We start from the raw sequence: 21,358 nt of genomic DNA on the forward strand, positions 1-21,358 counted from the left end.
ATATTCAGCCTTGGAAAAAACACATACTCTGATCATGGAGAATCTGTGAAACTGTTAGGCTTCATAATAGACCACAAACTCTCATGGAATGGACACACTCTCTCATGTAATATACCTCCTACGAAGATTTAAAAAAGTGATTACAGACCAGTTTCTGATAACTGTCTATTATTCTTTGTTCCATAGCCACATTTTGTATGGATTACAGCTATGGGGTCACTTGGTAGGCTGCAAGGATGTACTGCTACTGCAAAAGAAGGCAGTACGAATTATTACATCGAGTAGAAGCCAGGAACACTGCAGACTGTTATTCAGAACATTTGGAATAACGACTTTTTATAGCCACTATGTATTATCATGCCTCATCCACATAAGGGAAAACCTAGACACCTACAGGAAGAGGCATAACGCCCATAAACATAATACCCGCAGCAAAGAAGACATAAATCTACCAACCTGCTGACTGTGCAAAACAAGAGACAGTTTTCCAGGGATCACTGTGAGGATGTTCAACAAACTACCTGTTGAATTGCAGACCCTGCCACTGGACAACTTCAAGAAACAAATTTCTTAAAGCCTTAAACAATGCCCACTATACTCAGTCCAAGAATTCTTTGACTGTGGAGAAAGCAAATGGACACAGTGAACATGACAGTTTCCACTGAGGGCCGAACCACACAATAACCCTGGATTCGATGCAGGGCGGTGGTGGGGTGAGTGGACTGCTGTAGCCTGTTGTGAGGTTGTGTACCACTGTGGGCTACAGCAGGGACGAAGATTCTCCATTGTTTCTAGGTCCCCAGTTCAATACAATACAAAATGCGAAAAATTTCACTCCAGCAATAAAATGAAGTTAACGGGAGAACTGTGGGAAGTGGGGGCTTTACCCAGGGACAACTAAACATACAAAAATAAGAATAATGAAATCATTCCAGAACAAATACTAACCAAAAAACAATGCACACATAGTTCTCTACAATCAAATGAACAAAAAAATGTAAAAAAAAAATACACATAAAATAGAAAGAAACTTCCACATGGGAAAAATATATTAAAAACAAAGATTCCAAGACTTACCAAACGGGAAAGCGGCGGTAGATAGGCACATTAAATAAAACACACACACAGAATTTCTAGCTTTCGCAACCGACGGTTGCTTCTTCAGGAAAGGCATCTTTCCTGAAGAAGCAACCGTTGGTTGCGAAAGCTAGAAATTCTGTGTGTATGTTTGTGTGTTTTATTTATTGTGCCTATCCACCGACGCTTTCCCATTTGGTAAGTCTTGGAATCTTTGTTTTTAATAAAAAAATACACAACTGGAATTGAATATTTCACATACACTATACAGATCAAACAGCAACCCATTCAAAAAGCAAAAACTCAAAACCACAAAATTCACTCAACCAATACAGCTCAAACAAAGGCAGCACCACTGAACACCCCCACTCAGTCAGAAACACTGGTACCACAACTTTTGCTTAACCAGCTTAGTCCAACCAGAAACCAAGATACCACTATCCCTGACAACCTAACAACACCAGAGTCATATTTACAGCATCATTGTTTTCACTTCACTGCAGAATATTTAAATTTATGATTTGTTTTATAAAAATACTTATATATAAAGTGTATTATTGTAACCTTAACTAAGTATGCCTGGAAATGACTTTCAGCTGTATACTTATAACCTGATTTGTCCAATGACTTATGCATAAGCTTCTTTGTAAACAACAGGACTAATAAATACAATACAATACAACACCACACTGCAGTACACAACCAAACATAAATCTATAAATATCCTCAAAATGATGCCAAACTGATCAAAAGTAAATTACAAAACCCTCATTTCAAAGAAAATTACTTCTGAAAACAAAGTACACTGGAAGAATGACAAAAAACATCGCTCTCTCTCTCTCTCTCTCTCTCTCTCTCTCTCTCTCACACACACACACACACACACACACACACACAAGACAAGCATTCCAAAGACCCACACCACCCAAGCCATACCCCATAAACACTATTCAACCACAAATGCCCATAAACTACAAAACAAAACAAAAACACACCAACCTAATTAACCCCCCCCCCCCCCTCCCAGAAAAACTTCTTCCTATCATAAGAGCCCAAACCACAGGCAACACAATCCCTTCCTCCTGCCTTATTTTGATAATTAAGCCCAGCACTGCTGTGCTGCAACCGTTGACATTCCCTTGTGAAGGTTATGCTGTGTGTCCTAGAAGAGTTTATTATCTTCGCAGTACAATGTAAGGGGGAAAAAATAAGACAAAAAAAAGCCATGGATGAATTACACAAATGTAATGGAAATCAGTTGATCTGATGTACATCTACAGACAAACAAATGGTTACTGTCTAAAAAATTGGTCATTTATTCAAGAGAAAGAGGTTTACATATTGAGCAACTCAATAATGTGTTGCCTCACTTCTGCCCCTTGTGCAAGCAGTTATTCAGTTTGACATTTATTGATAAGAGATATTGGACGTCCTATTGAGGGATATCGTGCCACATTCTGGCCAAATGACGTGTTAGACTGTCAAAATCCCGAGATAGTTGGAGAGCCCTGCCCATAATGTTCCAAATGTTCTCAATTGGGGAGAGATCTGGCGACTTTGTAGCTAAAGTAGTGTTTTGCAAGCATGAAGACAAGCAATAGAAACTCTCACAGTGTGAGAGAGGGCATTTGCTGATATGTAAGCTCAGGATGACTTGCCATGAAGGGCAATAAAACAGGGTGTAACGTATTGTCGATGTGCTGCTATGCCAAGCAAACGAATCCTGCTACGAAATGATATGCCACCCCAGAGCATCATTTCCTTGTTGTAGGGTCGTATGGTTGGGGGCAACCAGGTTAAAACCAACTGCTGTCCGGGGCGTCTCCAGACATATTTTCGAAATGATATCTCACTGACTAGGGTAGAATTGTCATAAGAGATGATACTTGCTCCACATTGAGCCCCTATGACCAGCATTTGGCGAATCCGGACTGACGAAAGCTGTTTGTAATACATGAAAATTCGTGCCGGACTGGAATTCGAATCCGGATTTCCCGCTTATCACGAGCAATAACTTGGGCTGTCCGATGCCCCCTCGAGGACCAACCCAAACCTCCATATGTCACGAAGCTCCATAACCCATGCACATTACGTGATTCCTGCGCAGGGGAAGGACAAGTATTATATAGTCATTTTAGGCCGTCGAGGCATGGATACATCACTGATGGTTACAATGTCTGTGTTTATACGGAATCTGTATCTTCACATTACACTGTAGAAACCCAGACATTGCAACCGTCAATAATGTGTTTGCGCTTCGGCACATTACTCCTCAATCGACTATCGTGAATTGTGAGGTGTTGTATCTGTGGTCATGAGACTTTGGATTAATACTAGCGTTAAGTACTCCTCAATCGACTATCGAGAATTGTGAGGTGTTGTATCTGTGGTCATGAGAGCTTTGGATGAATACTAGCGTTAAGTTTGACCTGTAGTTATTTATGTCTTGTGGCGAGAGGAGGTGATAGTTAACAGAAACCAAACGTTTGTGCGGTAATGATAGTAGTATGCCATTTTCCCGATGTTTTTAGTTGATAATTATCTTTGTATTGTTTTGTTATAAAATCAGCTGATATTTATTCGACGTGTTAAGTGATGTTTTATGTTTGTCGACGTCCCGAAATTTTGTGGTTTGACGTGTGAAACTAATTCGTAGACAGAAATGGCGAAGGAAGAGATAGACGATCTTCTTCCTGACAAAGATGCTGCCAAAGGTTTTTACGCGAAATACGAACCAAAAGAAATTCTTGGAAAGTAAGCAGCTTATTAATTTATGTAGCGTTTTTTGTTGTGACAGAAGAGCAACAGATCTTGAGATTAGTATCATAAAGTGCAACCTAAGCCCTGTGATGTTTGTCTTATAGAGGCATCAGTTCTACAGTCAGAAGATGCATAGAAAAGGAAACTGGCATTGAATATGCGGCGAAAATAATCGACCTTAGCAGTGATTCGCATGATGGAGCAGATGGAAAAACTATGCTGGAAGCTACATTGGAAGAAATACACATTTTAAGAATGGTTTCTGGACATCCATATATCAGTATGACCAGACTTTGCCCTCTTTGCATGCTAGAGATAAATAGGCAGTAGCAACTTGACGTTATAGCTTTACTTTTAAAGTGTTACCAGTGCGAAACGTGTTTTGCTTTAGTCTTCATTCCATTTTGCTGCAGCTCTCCACACCATTCCATCCAATGCAAATCTTTTCATCTCTGCACAACTTCTGCAACTTAATCTATGTAAACCTGCTTACCATATTCCAGCCTTAGTCTCCCTCTGCAATTTTTACTCCTCATACTTCCCTCCATTACCAAACTGTTGATTCCTTGATGCCCCAGAATACATCCTACACACCATTCATCCAGTGCATGGGCAAAATACTTTCTGCCTTCCCTCATGCTTTTACATGCTTTTCAGAGTAGGAGTTCTATGCCATCCCCACAATGTATAAGGAATTGATATATCATTTAATATAACACAACACTGAGTGCAGCCCATTGACTTCTATTTCACTAATTTCAAGTTCCTTCATAAATATTAGTTTGCTGTGACTGGAGAAAAAGAACTCGCTGGCAAGAGTCTTGAGACTTTCCCCAGTTTTGAAAACTAGCCTGTCTCAGAGCCCAAGCAAAAATGTGTGTTTGTAAGCGATAATAAGTTTTTTGTACAATGCCATTGGACTCATAATTAAAAGTTCATTTAATAACACTCAAGGTACTAAATGTCAGGTCAACTGAACCTAGCAGTACTGTATGTTGGTTTCACCCCTTTTGACGTGATGATGATGTGGCTTATGACATCATACACATACAAACAGGAGAGAACAGAACACTAACAGTCTTTGTTTGTTTATTCTTTTTTTGGAATATAGATTCTGGCGACAGACTGATCTCTAGTGGAGCCCGATGTATAGGTCAATACAATTTGGTTGTGAGTCGACAAAGTTAACAAATGCAAATACAAAATCTTAGTTGTTGTGATGTACTTGTCTGTATTGTAGATGGGGGCTTAGATTAGGGTAAGAGGTGACATTTTAGTTGTGACTTGGGGATGTGGTATCAAAGGCTTCATTTAAGTGGTGCAATTGCTTGTGTACCTTTGTGTGATGTTGCTGCTTGCATAACAATCCTCCTGACAATCTGGAGGTGGTGGTAAGTCAAACACTGGTCATTGTGAATTACGTAGTAATGTGCAATCAAGATGGACATTTACAGATAAAATGCCAAATTTGATTGAGGAGTCATTTATAAACTTTCTCTTCCATTAATTAATCTGAATAGCCACACAGTGAAAATGATGACAAATATACTGTATGTTCTTTTAGTGTTCTCAACAAAATGTTTGTAATCAGGTAGTTTGTGCACTATGCTAATAAAGGGTGTCCTCTTTTATATCTTTGAACATAAGAATCATTTCCTTTATTAGTTCATTAGTGTGCACTCTTGCCACAGTAGACTTGCACCACTGCATTGTGACATGTAGTTTAGCCTATACCGGTTCCAGTTCCGCATCGGTTGTTTCATTAGACTACTCACAAAGTCATCAATTATAGTAACAAAAAGACAACATATTTTTAATTTCAAAGGATATTTTTCCTTAAAAACTGATTTTAAGTTTCTCAGCCTCTCTTAAAGTGAAAACTGTCACATATGCAGATGATGATGGTGATAGAACATAAACAAAAAGCATTATTTGTACTGACTTTTCATTATACGCTTATAAGCATAAACATTATGATATTGAATGTCACCTACTAGGGTCTTTATGGGCACGTGACATGGGAAGGGTAATTGTATATGAGCCAGAGCAGATATAAATGGGGAATCCTTGTAGAGCAGTACAAGCCATAGGTGAGGAAACCCACTGACTTGAGCAACATTGAAAAGAGCCAGACTACTGTAGCCCATGGCTTGGGAATGAGTGTCTTGGAAATTTTGTGTGTGTGTGTTTTCTACTTTAGAAGAAGGCCTTTTGGCCGAAAGCTCAGGTGTGTAGCAATCTTTTTGTTGCGCCTGTCTGCAACTCGTGTCCACCATATGGTGAGTAGCTATGTATCCTTTTCATAATATTGTCATTATTCGCTTCTGGATTTTCGATTGTTTGAATCTCTTGTTACCACCAGGCAGATGGTTATGTTCAGATATGCTTTCATCTAGGTAAATAGACCTTTGGTAGGAATGGAAAGCACCATGACAACTGCAATTACATGTATATCACTGCAGACTGCCTGCATTCCTTCATGCTTGATATCTTCCCCAGTGGTAATTGCATCTTCCAGCAGGATAATTGTTCATGCCGCGAGGCCACAATTGTGATTCAGTGGTTTGAGAAGCATGACGGAGAACCCATGTTGATGGCTCGGCCACCAAATTCACTGCATATGGACACAATGGAATGCTATTGGGCACCAGCTCCATACCCACAAATTTGTCATAATTTAATGGAATTACTTGACTTGAATATGGACATCACATGCCACATTCCTCTGGAAAGTTACAAAGGACTTGTCGAATCCAAGCCGTGCCAAATTGCTGCTGTATTATGTTTCAAAAGTGGGCCAACATGCTATTAAGTAGCCAGTCATAATATAAGTGTAGAAGTTTCAGGAATGAAAGTTAATGGTGAAAATCTAAATTATTGTAAAATATAAATGTGATACATTAAGCAATGAAGACTTGCCCTGTTTATAGTCTGTTCTGTTTAAGATATAATATGGGTGTTAGGGAATGAGGCGCTTCTTCATTATCTTCAATAGTTACAGAATGAATATTTCATTCTGCATGAGATGTGGATAATTCCTAAAAGATTATGTTAGAAACTATTGGGGTTTAAGAGTTTTAGCAAGAAATTAGAAAATCATACCTTAATTCAATGAGAAGGAAATTAAAGTGTGTTCATAAATTTAATATGACATTCATATTTACAAGAAGTTATTTTCAAGGCAGTCAAGCTATATCATAGACATGATAATGACTGAGCTTCAAACATAGTTTGTGAAACATTACACGAATTTTAAAAATAGATATGACTAAGAATTAGAAAATACAAACAGAATCAAATTGCATAAACTTGGGGATGAAAATTAACCTCAATCTTGATTGAACAGTGTATTTTGTGTGGATGATACCTCATAGCTTGTAATAACTTGAGAAGTCATACATCAAATCTGCCAAGAGATGCAGATAAAATATTTTTGAGGACACATGAGCTACAATAACTGTCAAACAATCAACACTATGATCACAAAAAGTAGTAGAACACATTGATACATTTTCACATAAAATTATGTATAACAGCATAATGGCAGTGTTCTTACTATGTTGTGATTTTTTTAATTTTTTTAATGGTGTTCCTACATAAATGAAACACTCAAATATAATACATTTGTACACTATGACCTACCATCAGCAGTAGAATACATCATATTGTCAATACATTTACATTGTGTTACTTCTAACACAATGTAAATACAGAAAATTGTGACACTTTTTTGAATCTGTTATTTATTCCACGAACCAGTTTTTGAACTTTTTCATGTTCATCTTCCGATGGCGTACAGGAGATTACATAGCTATTTCGGAGCATAATTCTGGGTGCTGGCTCTGTGACGAGAAGATGGAACATGCTTTAATGCATCCCATGAGTATTGTTTATATGCCGATTTGGATCTAGAATTTAATTTTGTGCTTACTGCAACAGCATGGGTGGCCTTTGTTGTTAATATCCACCTGCCTGCTTCCTTTGTGATGGTCGATTGGTACCACATCACTCACTTTTACAGTATATGTATGCATATACACTGTAATAACGAAACTTTTCCAGCATCCAGAATGTGCTGTACAGCTGATACTTGTTACAGAAAACTTCACACAAATATACTTTGCTTATAGATATTGTACGTTTTTGTTTTCATGTGTTAAAAATTGATGTATTGGCAAATACTTCAATCAGAACTGTCATTATCAGGTTCTACCTTCTTATGTAGATGTACTGTACATACTGATGATTGCACAGCTGATTTCTGTTTACAGGCTGATGCGAAGATAATAAAATATAGTATGCTGAGAGCCTATTGTTATCAGTCTTTATTCCAATACCCTAGTAACTTTTTTTCCTCCCCCCCCCCCCCCCTCCATATTAGTAAGCTATTACAGATATTTTAAAAAGTGTAGTCAATTCAACAGCACTGTGTGCTACTATTGGTTCCAAGTAGTAGCTAAGTAATGAGAACTGAATCATATGTTAACATAATACATTACACTTCTTGTAATGAAACTTATTTTCCTTCATATTGTCAGTCAACGTCAGATAGGTATATATTCCCATAAGGAATAGAGGATGAAGGTTTTATAGTAGTACATATTACAGCTTGAATGTAGCTCCTCATGAGCTCGTAAGTTCATTTGCACCCAACATGTACCTTTCAGTTGTGAAAACTGATTATAGCTCAGAGTTTATCTAGAACACAAATGTCCCATATATACTGTAGGCATACAGGTCAGCTTGCTTATATTTTCCTATTACTCGAAAAGAGGTTCATTATATCCCATTTTCATTACAGGCATTGTAAATGCTAAGTGTGTAAAACCAAGTAGGCCTATATAAGCTGTTTTCCTACACCAAAATACACACATGTAGAGCTGTAATTAAGTGCACTTCATTAATGTTAATGCAGGTGTGTATCCTAGTGTAATAATCCACACAATACTCCATTAAATATGAAATATGGCTCATACATTTTATAAATGACTGTTACAAATGTAGATGTACAGTATAGATAGATAGTAATTTGCATGTTCAGTAGATCACAATTTTGACCTCTTGCTATGATGTGGAATGAATTTTACAAATAGTATACTTTTTCAGTGAAAAATATGACAGTTCATTAGTGCACACCAAACTATTGAACAATGGAAATATTATTTCTGTGTTGGAAGTTGATTTTATTGTCTATTATCATGGGGTAGGCACTTGATTACTTCACTCTGTTCTGTGCCACACAAAGCTGTAATGCTTATCACTTAAGGTATTGAGGTATTGTATGAATTTATAAATGTGACTGTTTCCAGAATGAGATTCTCACTCTGCAATGGAGTGTGCGCTGATATGAAGCTTCCTGGCAGATTAAAACTGTGTGCCGGACCAAGACTCTATTCTCATCTTGTATAAACTATTTATCATCCATGTTTCACTTCCATACATGGCTACACTCCGTACAAATCTTCCAGAAGAGACTTCCTGACACTTAAATCTATACTAAATTTTAAGAAATTTCTCTTCTTCAGAAATGCTTTCCTTGGCGTAGCCAGACTACATTTTATACCCTCCGCACTTCAACATGCATCAGTTATTTTGCTTCCAAAATAGCAAAATTTGTTTACTACTTTAAGTGTCTCATTTCCTAATCTAATTCCATCGGCATCAACTGATTTAATTCTACTACATCCCATTATCCTCATTTTGCTTTTGTTGATGTTCATCTTATATCCTCCTTTCAAGGCACTGTCCATTCTGTTCAGCTGCTATTCCAGCTCCTTTGTTGTCTCTGACAGAATTACAATGTCGTTGCCAAACTTCAAAGTCTTTATTTCTTCTCCATGGATTTCAATTCCCACTCCAAATTTTTCTTTTGTTTCCCTTGCTGCTTGCTCAATATGCAGATTGAATAACATCGGGGAGAGGCTACGACCCTGTCTCACTCCCTTTCATGCCCCTCGACTCATAACTGCCATCTGTTTTCTGTAAAAATTGTAAATAGCCTTTCGCTCCCTGTATTTTATCCCTGCCACCTTCAGAATTTGAAAGTGAGTATTCCAGTCAACACTGTCAAATGCTTTCTCTAGGTCCACAGATGCTGGAAATGTAGGTTTGCCTGTCCTTAATTTGTCTTCTAAAATAAGTCATAGGGTCAGTATTGCCTCGCATGTTCCAATTTCTAAGGAATCCAAACTGATCTTCCCCAAAGTCAGCTTCTCCCAGTTTCTCCATTCGTCTGTAAAGAATTTGTGTTAGTATTTTGCAACTGTGACTTATTAAACTGATAGTTCACTAATTTGCACACCTGTCAGCACCTCCTTTCTTTGGAGTTGTAATTATTATATTCTTCTTGAAGTCTGAGGGTATTTTGCCTGTCTTGTACATCTTGCTCACCAGGTGGAAGAGTTTTGTCATGGCTGGCTTTCCCAAGGCTATCAATACTTCAAGTGTAATGTTATCTACTCCTGGGGACCTTGTTTCTACTTTGGTCTTTCAGTGCTCTTTCAAATTCCTCATGCAGTATCATATCTCCCATTTCATCTTTATCTACATCCTCTTCAATTTTCATCAAGTACATCACCCTTGTATAGACCCTCTATATACTCCTTCCATCTTTCTGCTTTCCCTTCTTTGCTTAGGACTGATCTTCTATCTGAGCTCTTGATATTCTTACGTGGGGGTTCTCTTTTCTTCAAAGGTCTCTTTCTTGTAGGCAGTCTCTCTCTTAACCCTAGTGATATTTGCTTCTACATCCTTACATTTGTCTTCTAGACATCCCTGCTTAGCCATTTTGCACTTACTGTCGATCTTATTTTTGAGACATTTGTATATTCATTTCCACCTGCTTCATTGACTGCATTTTTTATATTTTCTCTTTTCACCAATTACATTCATTATCTCTTCTGTTACCATTGGATTTCTACTAGCCCTCTTCTTGTTACATTCTTGATCCTCAGCCCCCACCCCACCCACTCGCCCCCTGTGGGTCTGGGTTTTATAATAGGCCTGAGGTATTCCTGCGTGTTATAAGAGGTGACTAAAAGGAGTCTCATACATTTCATAATTTCCCTTGGGGAGGGCCCCTGGCCGGAGTGGGTGACATCAGGGCGAATGATACGCTGTAAACTGTAGTACGTCATCTCTTGCTGGTGGTCAAACACCAGCAGTCTCTAAGCGGTCAATGTCTAACTTCAGTGTTAAGGAAGGCAGTGAAGCTTATTCACACAAGTACCTTGTATGTACAAGAGCTGATGGGGAATCTTTCTTGTCAATGAAACCTCAGTTTTTTGTGGAGCATTTAGAGGAAAAGCTTGGGGAGGTGGAGGGCTTGTCCAAAATGCAGCAAGGGCTCGTCTTGGTCAAAACAGCATCCTCTGCCCAGTCAGTCACTACTCACCTGTGACAAGCTGGTGGATGTTTCTGTTTCCATCACACCCTTAAGAGCTTATATATGATCCAGGGTATCATATTTCACAGGAATCTTCTTTTGCAGTCTGATGACGAGCTGTGCGCCAATTCAGAGCGGCAATGTGTCCGTTTCGTCTGGTGCGTCCACCAGGGTCAGAGGGATAATCAGGTTGCCACTGGTGCCTTCTTCTTGGCCTTCGAGGGTGACACATTACCCGAGAAGGTCAAGGTGATTGTCTACCGGTCTGACATAAATCCATATATCCATCCCGTGATGTAGTGCTTTTAAGTGCTGGAAGTTTGGCTGTATGTCTTCCTGCTGTACTTCCAGCATCACCTGTCGGGATTGTGGACGTCCTTCGCATCCCAATATTCCCAGTGCCCCATCTCCCATCTGTGTCAACTGTGGAGTGCACCATTCGCCTTGCTTGCCAGACTGCAGGATTCTCCAGAAAGAAAGAAAAATAATGGAATACAAGACCCTGGAGTGACTGAACTACACTGAAGCTAAGAGAAAATATGACGTCAACCTACGCTGCTATGACAACAGTTCTTTCATCTTTCATTCCGCCGCATTCAGTTGGCTCTCACAGCCCCTTTGATGGTGGGGGGCACTTCCCTCCCAGTTGCTCCTGCACAACCTACTTCAATAGCAACACCCCCAACCATCAGGGACACCAGCTGGAGAAGTGTAAGTCTCCTTCTGCTCCTCTTGGGTCACTCCCTTCCCTGGTTCCTACCAGTCGCAAAGCTGACACCCGCCAGTGGCTGACGCAACCACAGGCAGCTGATCGTAGGGCTTTACAGTCCTCCTCAGTCCCTGAGACTGGACTAGTGAAGCCTTCCTAGCTGGAAAAACCTAAGAAGCAGCGACAGAAACCTAAATAGAAAAAGACCCTAAGAACCAAGGCACTGTGGTGGCACATCACCACTACCTATAAGCTCTGTGTCCAAGGATGATGTGGACATTCTGGTGTCTACATCTACATTTATACTCCGCAAGCCACCCAATGGTGTGTAGCAGAGGGCACTTTACGAGCCACTGTCATTACCTCCCTTTCCTGTTCCAGTCTCATATGGTTCGCGGGAAGAACAACTGTCTGAAAGCTTCCGTGCGCGCTCTAATCTCTCTAATTTTACATTCGTGATCTCCTCGGGAGGTATAAGTAGAGGGAAGCAATATATTCGATACCTCATCCAGAAACGCACTCTCTCGAAACCTGGCGAGCAAGCTACACCACGATGCAGAGTGCCTCTCTTGCAGAGTTTGCCACTTGAGTTTGTTAAACATCTCCGTAACGCTATCACGCTTACCAAATAACCCAGTGACAAAACGTGCCGCCCTTCTTTGGATCTTCTCTATCTCCTCCGTCAACCCGATCTGGTACGGATCCCACACTGATGAGCAATACTCAATTATAGGTCGAACGAGTGTTTTGTAAGCCACCTCCTTTGTTGATGGACTACATTTTCTAAGGACTCTCCCAATGAATCTCAACCTGGTACCTGCCTTACCAGCAATTAATTTTATATGATCATTCCACTTCAAATCGTTCCGCACGCATACTCCCAGATATTTTACAGAAGTAACTGCTACCAGTGTTTGTTCCGCTATCATATAATGATACAATAAAGGATCCTTCTTTCTATGTATTCGCAATACATTACATTTGTCTATGTTAAGGGTCAGTTGCCACTCCCTGCACCAAGTGCCTATCCGCTGCAGATTTTCCTGCATTTCGCTACAATTTTCTAATGCTGAAACTTCTCTGTATACTACAGCATCATCCGCGAAAAGCCGCATGGAACTTACGACACTTTCTACTAGGTCATTTATATATATTGTGAAAAGCAATGGTCCCATAACACTCCCCTGTGGCACACCAGAGGTTACTTTGTCTGTAGAAGTCTCCCCATTGATAACAACATGCTGTGTTCTGTTTGCTAAAAACTCTTCAATCCAGCCACACAGCTGGTCTGATATTCTGTAGGCTCTTACTTTGTTTATCAGGCGACAGTGCGGAACTGTATCGAACGCCTTCCGGAAGTCAAGAAAAATAGCATCTACCTACCTGGGAGCCTGTATCTAATATTTTCTGGGTCTCACGAACAAATAAAGCGAGTTGGGTCTCACACGATCGCTGTTTCCGGAATCCATGTTGAGTCCTACAGAGTAGATTCTGGGTTTCCAAAAACGACATAGTACTCGAGCAACAGGCTGGACAGAGAAGGGGGAGGCGTGTTTATAGCGATAAGAAGTGCAATAGTATCGAAGGAAATTGACGGAGATGGAATTGTGAAATGATTAGGGTGAAAGTCACAGTTAAAGCAGGCTCAGACATGGTAATTGGATGTCTCTATAGGCCCCCGAGCTCAGCAGCTGTTGTGGCTCAGCACCTGAAGAATAATTTGGAAAATATTTCGAGTAGATTTCCCCACCATGTTTTAGTTCTGGGTGGAGATTTTAATTTGCCGGATATAGACTGGGAGACTCAAACGTTCATAACGGGTGGCAGGGACAAAGAATCCAGTGAAATATTTTTAAGTGCTTTATCTGAAAACCACCTTGAGCAGTTAAACAGAGAACAGACTTGTGGCGATAACATATTAGACCTTCTGGTGACAAACAGGCCTGAACTATTTGAATCAGTTAATGCAGAACAGGGAATCAGCGATCATAAAGCGGTTACTGCATCGATGATTTCAGCCGTAAATAGAAATATTAAAAAAGGTAGGAAGATTTTTCTGTTTAGCAAAAGTGAGAAAAAGCAGATTACAGAGTACCTGACGGCTCAAGTACAGATAGTGTTGAGGATCAGTGGACAAAGTTCAAAACCATCGTACAATATTCGTTAGATGAGTATGTGCCAAGCAAGATCGTAAGAGATGGGAAAGAGCCACTGTGGTACAACAACCGAGTTAGAAAACTGCTGCGGAAGCAAAGGGAACTTCACAGCAAACATAAACATAGCCAAAGCCTTGCAGACAAACAAAAATTACGCAAAGCGAAATGTAGTGTGAGGAGGGCTAGGGGAGAGGCTTTCAATGAATTCGAAAGTAAAGTTCTATGTACTGACTTGGCAGAAAATCCTAAGAAATTTTGGTCCTATGTCAAAGCGGTAGGTGGATCAAAACAAAATGTCCAGACACTCTGTGACCAAAATGGTACCGAAACAGAGCATGACAGGCTAAAGGCCGAAATACTAAATGTCTTCTTCCAAAGCTGTTTCACAGAGGAAGACTGCACTGTGCTTCCTTCTCTAGATTGTCAGACAGTTGACAAAATGGTAGATTTTGCAAAAACAGACATAATGTCTTATGGGACAACAGCAATCAGTGAAATTATAATGTTATTTAAAAACCGTCTTGATTGCAAATATTTTTATTCATATGACCAGTTTTGGTTTTGAAGATGGTTCTGAATGAATCGAAACCGGTCATATGAATAAAAATATTTGCAATCAAGACGGTTTTTAAGTAACATTAAAATGGTAGATGTCGAAATAGATAACAGAGGGATAGAGAAACAATTAAAATCGCTCAAAAGAGGAAAGGCCGCTGGTCCTGATGGGATACCAGTTCGATTTTACACAGAGTACGCGAAGGAACTTGTCCCCCTTCTTGCAGCGGTGTACCATAGGTCTCTAGACGAGCAAAGCGTTCCAAAGGATTGGAAAAGGGCACAGGTCATCCCCGTTTTCAAGAAGGGACGTCGAACAGATGTGCAGAACTATAGACCTATATCTCTAACGTCGATCAGTTGTAGAGTTTTGGAACACGTATTATGTTCGAGTATAATGTCTCTTCTGGAGACTAGAAATCTACTCTGTAGGAATCAGCATGGGTTTCGAAAAAGACGGTCGTGTGAAACCCAGCTCACGCTATTCGTCCACGAGACTCAGAGGGCCTTAGACATGGGTCCACAGGTAGATGCCGTGTTTCTTGACTTCCGCAAGGCGTTTGACACAGTGCCCTACAGTCGTTTAATGAACAAAGTAAGAGCATACGGACTATCAGATCAATTGTGTGATTGGATTGAGGAGTTCCTAGATAACAGAACACAGCATGTCATTCTCAATGGAGAGAAGTCTTCCAAAGTAAGAGTGATTTCAGGTGTGCCACAGGGGAGTGTCATAGGACTGTTGCTATTCACAATATACATAAATGACCTGGTGGATGACATCGGAAGTTCACTGAGGCTTTTTGCAGATGATGCTGTGGTGTATCGGGAGGTTGCAACAATGGAAAATTGTACTGAAATGCAGGAGGATCTGCAGCGAATTGACGCATGGTGCACGGAATGGCAATTGAATCTCAATGTAGACAAGTGTAATGTGATGCGAATACATAGAAAGATAGGTCCCTTATCATTTAGCTACAAAATAGCAGGTCAGCAACTGGAAGCAGTTAATTCCATAAATTATCTGGGAGTACACATTAGGAGGGATTTAAAATGGAATGATCATATAAAGTTGATCATCGGTAAAGCAGATGCCAGACTGAGATTCATTGGAAGAATCCTAAGGAAATGTAATCCGACAACAAAGGAAGTAGGTTACAGTTCGCTTGTTCGCCCACTGCTTGAATACTGCTCAGCAGTGTGGGATCGGCACCAGATGGGGTTGATAGAAGAGATAGAGAAGATCCAATGGAGAGCAGCGCGCTTCATTACAGGATCATTTAGTAATCGCGAAAGCGTTACGGAGATGATAGATAAACTCCAGTGGAAGACTCTGCAGGAGAGACGCTCAATAGCTCGGTACGGGCTTTTGTTAAAGTTTCGAGAACATACCTACACCGAGGAGTCAAGCAGTATATTGCTCCCTCCTACGTATATCTCGCGAAGAGACCATGAGAATAAAATCAGAGAGATTAGAGCCCATACAGAAGCATACCGACAATCCTTCTTTCCACATACAATACGAGACTGGAATAGAAGGGAGAACCGATAGAGGTACTCAGGGTACCCTCCGCCACACACCGTCAGGTGGCTTGAGGAGTATGGATGTAGATGTATAAAACATGTTCTAAAATTCTACAACAGATCGACGTCAGAGATATAGGTCTATAGTTTTGCGCATCTGCTCGACGACCCTTCTTGAAGACTGGGACTACCTGTGCTCTTTTCCAATCATTTGGAACCTTCCGTTCCTCTAGAGACTTGCGGTACACGGCTGTTAGAAGGGGGGCAAGTTCTTTCGCGTACTCTGTGTAGAATCGAATTGGTATCCTGTCAGATCCAGTGGACTTTCCTCTGTTGAGTGATTCCAGTTGCTTTTCTATTCCTTGGACACTTATTTCGATGTCAGCCATTTTTTCGTTTGTGCGAGGATTTAGAGAAGGAACTGCAGTGCGGTCTTCCTCTGTAAAACAGCTTTGGAAAAAGGAGTTTAGTATTTCAGCTTTACGCGTGTCATCCTCTGTTTCAATGCCATCATCATCCCGGAGTGTCTGGATATGCTGTTTCGAACCATTTACTGATTTAACGTGTGTCCGCTGAGGACCAAGATCTCACTGGGCCCTCAGACACAATGTATGTCGATCGCACAGGTACACATCTGGTGGCAGCCGGTGACCCTGAGGCATAGACTGACTCATTGAGTGTTTCATGCCTTCCCAGTCTCATGGTCACGTAATCCTCCAGTGGAATTGTGGCAGTTTTTTCCACCACATGGCTGAGCTATGGTAACCGTTAAGCTTTTCACCTGCTTTCTGCATTTCCCTCCAGGAAACCTGGTTTCCGGCAATGCGGATCCCTGCCCTCCATGGCTATAAGGGTTATTACAGGAACCATAGCGACTAAAATAAGAGTGTCAGATTGAGTTTGCGTTTATGTCCTGAACTCAGTATGTAGTGAACCTGTGCCCCTTCAAACCCCTCTTGAGGCTGTGGCTGTCAAGATACAGATGACCAGGAAATAACTGTCTGCATTGTATATCTTCCTCCAGATGGTGCAGTACCCCTGAACGTATTGGCTGTACTGATTGATCAACTCCCTAAACCTTTCCTACTTTTGGGAGATTTTAACGTGCAGAACCCATTGTGGGGTTGCACCATGCTTGCTGGCTGAGGTAGGGAGTTTGAAAATTTACTGTCACAATTCGACCTCTGCCTCTTAAATACAGGTGCCCCCACACATTTCAATGTGGCACGTATTCAGCCATTGATCTCTCAGTTTGCAGTCTTGGCCTTCTCCCATCTATCCACTGGATAGCACATGACGACCTGTGTGGTAGTGACCACTTCCTCATCTACCTGTCACTTCTGCGGCATCATGCCTACAGTTTGGCTTTAAACAAAGCAGACTGGGAAGCCTTAACCTCTGCTGTCACTGCTGAATCTCCCCCACATGGTGCTATCGATGTTGTTGTTAAGCAGGTCAGTACAACGATTGTTTCTGTGGCGGGAAACGCAATCCTTCGTTCTTTAGGGTGCCCCCGGCGAAAGACAGTCCCTTGGTGGTTGCCGGAAGTTGCGAGCCCTACAGTGACATATGCGGAACCCTCTCCTAGAGCAACTAATAGCCTTTAACCGGCCCTGTGCCCATGTTTGCCAGCTTATAAAAGGACTGAAACAAGAGTTGGAAGGGGTACGTGTCGACCTTTGGGTGCCATACGTCACCTTCCCAAGTGTGGAGAAAGATCAGACGTCTTTTTGGATACCAGACCCCAACAGGTGTTTTTGGCATTAACATCAATGGCGTGTTATCTACTGAGGCAAATGCAGTTGCTGAGCACTGTGCTCGAGTCTCTGTCAGAGAACTACCCCCCCCCCCCCCCCCCTCCGCCTTTCTCACTCTCTGCGGCAGATGGAAAGCAAAGTCCTCTCGTTCACTACCCACAACAGTGAACCCTATAACGCCCCATTTACAGATTGGGAACTCCTCGGCACCATTGCACATTGCCCCGACACAGCTCCTGGGCCGGATAGGACCCACAGTCAGATGATTAAACATCTCTCGTCTCACAACAAGTGAAATCTCATCATCATCTTCAACCTGATCTGGTATGATGGTGTCTTTCCATCGCAATGGCGGGAGAGCACATCATTCCTGTGCTCAAACCTGGTCAAAACCTGCTTGATGTGAGTAGCTACTGGCCCATCAGCCTTACCAACTTTCTTTGTAAGCTGCTGGAACGTGTGATGGTTTGGCGGCTAGGTAGGGCCCTGGAGTCACGTGGCCTACTGGCTTGTTGTCAGGGTGGCTTCTGCAAGGGTTGCTCTACCACTGATAATCTGCCATCCGAACAAACTTTACCAGACATCAACATCTGGTTGCTGTCGTTTTTGACTTAAGTAAAACTTACAATTCGACTTGGTGACATCGTATCCTTGCCATATAGTATGAGTGGGGTCTCCAGGGCCCACTTTCAATTTTTATCCAAAATTTCCTGTCGCTCCATACTTTCCATGTCCCAGTTGGTGCCTCCATAGTTCCCTCCCGTATTCAGGAGAATGGCGTGCTGCAGGGCTCTTTATTGAGTGTGTCTCCGTTTTTAGTGGCTATTAACGGGCTAGTAGCAGCTGTAAATCGGAGAAAGACGAAGGTAATGAGAAGTAGTAGAAATGAGAAGAGTGAGAAACTTAACATCAGGATTGATGGTCACTAAGTCAATGAAGCTAAGGAATTCTGCTACCTAGGCAGTAAAATAACCAATGACGGACGGAGCAAGGAAGACATCAAAAGCAGACTCGCTATGGCAAAAAAGGCATTTCTGGCCCAAGAGAAGTCTACTAATATCAAATACCGGCTTTAATTTGAGGAAGAAATTTCTGAGGATGTACATCTGGAGTACAGCATTGTATGGTAGTGAAACATGGACTGTGGGAAAACCGGAACAGAAGAGAATTGAAGCATTTGAGATGTGGTGCTATAGATGAATGTTGAAAATTAGATGAACTGATAAGGTAACGGATGAGGAGGTTCTACACAGAACCGGAGAGGAAAGGAATATGTGGAAAACACTGATAAGGAGAAGGGACAGGATGATAGGACATCTGCTAAGACATGAGGGAATGACTTCCATGGTACTAGAGGGAGCTGTAGAGGGCAAAAACTGTAGAGGAAGACAGAGATTGGAATACGTCAAGCAAATAATTGAGGACGTAGGTTGCAAGTGCTACTCTGAGATGAAGAGGTTAGCACAGGAAAGGAATTCATGGCAGGTCGCATCAGACCAGTCAGTAGACTGACGGAGGAGGGGGGGGGGGGGGGGGGGGGACAGCTGTAGGGCCGTCGATCTCACCTTCTCTGCATGCAGATGACTACTGCATTTCGTACTGCTCCTCCAGTACTGGTGTTGCTGAGCGGCACGCACAGGAAGCCATTCACAAGGCACAGTCTTGCGCTCTAGCCTATGGCTTCCAGCTTTCAGCTGCAAAGTCGTCTGTCATGCATTTCTGTCAGTCGCACCGTTCATCTAGAACTAAAACTTTACGTTAATGATGATCCACTCACTGTAGTGGAGACATATCGATTCTTAGGACTAGTTTTAGACGCCCGGTTGACTTCGCTACCTCACTTTCATCAGCCTAAGCGGAAGAGCTGGCAGCACCTCAGTGTCCTCTGCTGCCTGAGCAACACCAACTGGTGTGCAGATCGCTCTACACTGTTACAGCTGTACAGAGCCCTTGTTCAGTACTGCCTTGACTATGGGAGTATTATTTACGGTTCAGAGGCGCCCTCAGCGTTGCGTTTACTCGACCCAGTGCACCACTGAGGCGTTCATCTAGTGATGGAAGCTTTTGGAATGAGTCCAGTGGGAGTCGGAGTCCCCCCATTGAAGGTTAGACATGCACAACTGTTTACCAGTTACATTGCACATGTTCATAGTTCTACTGCACATCCGAATTACCATCTCCTTTACCCAATCATGGCGGTTCATCTCCCGCATCGGCGGGCCAGGTCAGGGCTCACAATTGCTGTTTGCGTCCGGTCCCTTCTGTCTAAACCGTAGCCCTTCCCTTTACCATCTCTCCTCACAGCCCATTCACATACACCTCCGTGGTATACACCTAGGCTGCAGAGTCTTCTGGACCTTTTGCCTGGCCCTAAGGACTCTGTTAGCCCTGCGGCTCTCTGCTATACTTCATCTAGATTCTCGACATGTACCGGGGCTATGAAGTGGTTTACACCGACGGCTCGATGGCTGATGGTCATGTAGGCTTTGCTGCATGTGTTCATGGATGACATATTGAACAGCACTCCTTGCCAGATGGCTGTAGTGTTTTCATTGCAAGGCTACCGGCCATATCTCGTGCTCTTGAGCACATCTTCTCATGCCATGGTGAGTCGTTTCTCCCCTGTACTGACTCCTTGAATAGTCTTCAAGCTATTGACCAGTGTTACCCTTGCCATCCTTAGGTAGCATCCATTCAGGAGTCGCATCTATGCCCTGGAACGGTCCCGTCGTTCAGTGGTGTTTGTGTGGACCCCAGGACACGTTGGAATCTCAGGCAATGAACTTGCCGACAGGCTGGCCAAACAGGCTATGCGAAAACTGCTTCTGGAGATGGGCATCTCCTAAACTGACCTGCATTCTGTCTTAAGCCACAGCGTTTTTCGGCTTTGGGAGACTGAATGGCATAACAGTATGCACAACAAATTGTGTGTCATTAAGGAGACTACGACTGTGTGGAAGTCTTCCAAGCAGTCCTCTCACACGGAATCAGTGGTCCTCTGCCGGCTCCGAGTTGGCCATATATGGCTAATGCATGGTTACCTCCTCCATCGCAAGGACCCACCTCGGCGTCACTGTGGTCACAAATGACGGTCGTCCACCTCTTGCTGCACTGCCCACTTTTAACCACTCTGCAGCGGACTTTTAACTATCCCAGCACCCTACCTTCGGTGTTTGGCGACAGTGCCTCAACAGTAGCTTTAATTATATGTCTTATTTGTGAGGGTGGGTTTTATCATTTGATCTAAGTTTTAGCACATGTCCTTTGTACCTCTGTGTCCTTCACCCTAGTCGTTTTAGTGTTGTGGTTTTAATGTGTTTTGCAGAGTGGCTGGCCCCAGTTTGGTCCCTCCCCCCCTCTTTTAAACCAACCAACCAATCGCTGTTGCCTTCACTATTTCATCTCTCAAAGCTACTCATTCCTCTTCTACTGTATA

General features: G+C 42.1%; 1 protein-coding gene across 13 annotated transcripts in view; it reads left to right on the plus strand.

Moving 5' to 3' along the window:
* The first annotated feature begins 3,411 nt into the window (after positions 1-3,411).
* The window catches only part of LOC126284114 (phosphorylase b kinase gamma catalytic chain, skeletal muscle/heart isoform), a 143,693-nt gene continuing 125,746 nt past the window's right edge, over positions 3,412-21,358 (plus strand). For 3 of the 13 annotated variants that reach the window (XM_049982782.1, XM_049982784.1, XM_049982789.1), the window contains exons 1-3: positions 3,465-3,570; positions 3,734-3,831; positions 3,942-4,117. In XM_049982782.1, coding sequence (XP_049838739.1) covers positions 3,740-3,831; positions 3,942-4,117 — 268 coding nt within the window. In that variant the 5' untranslated portion in view covers positions 3,465-3,570; positions 3,734-3,739. Of the gene's footprint in view, positions 3,832-3,941; positions 4,118-21,358 lie in introns of all 13 variants that reach the window. The other 10 variants (XM_049982787.1, XM_049982777.1, XM_049982778.1 and 7 more) reach the window with 10 other exon arrangements.

The sequence above is a fragment of the Schistocerca gregaria genome, chromosome 8 (genome assembly GCF_023897955.1).
Source record: "Schistocerca gregaria isolate iqSchGreg1 chromosome 8, iqSchGreg1.2, whole genome shotgun sequence".
In the NCBI taxonomy this organism is placed as follows: domain Eukaryota; kingdom Metazoa; phylum Arthropoda; class Insecta; order Orthoptera; family Acrididae; genus Schistocerca; species Schistocerca gregaria.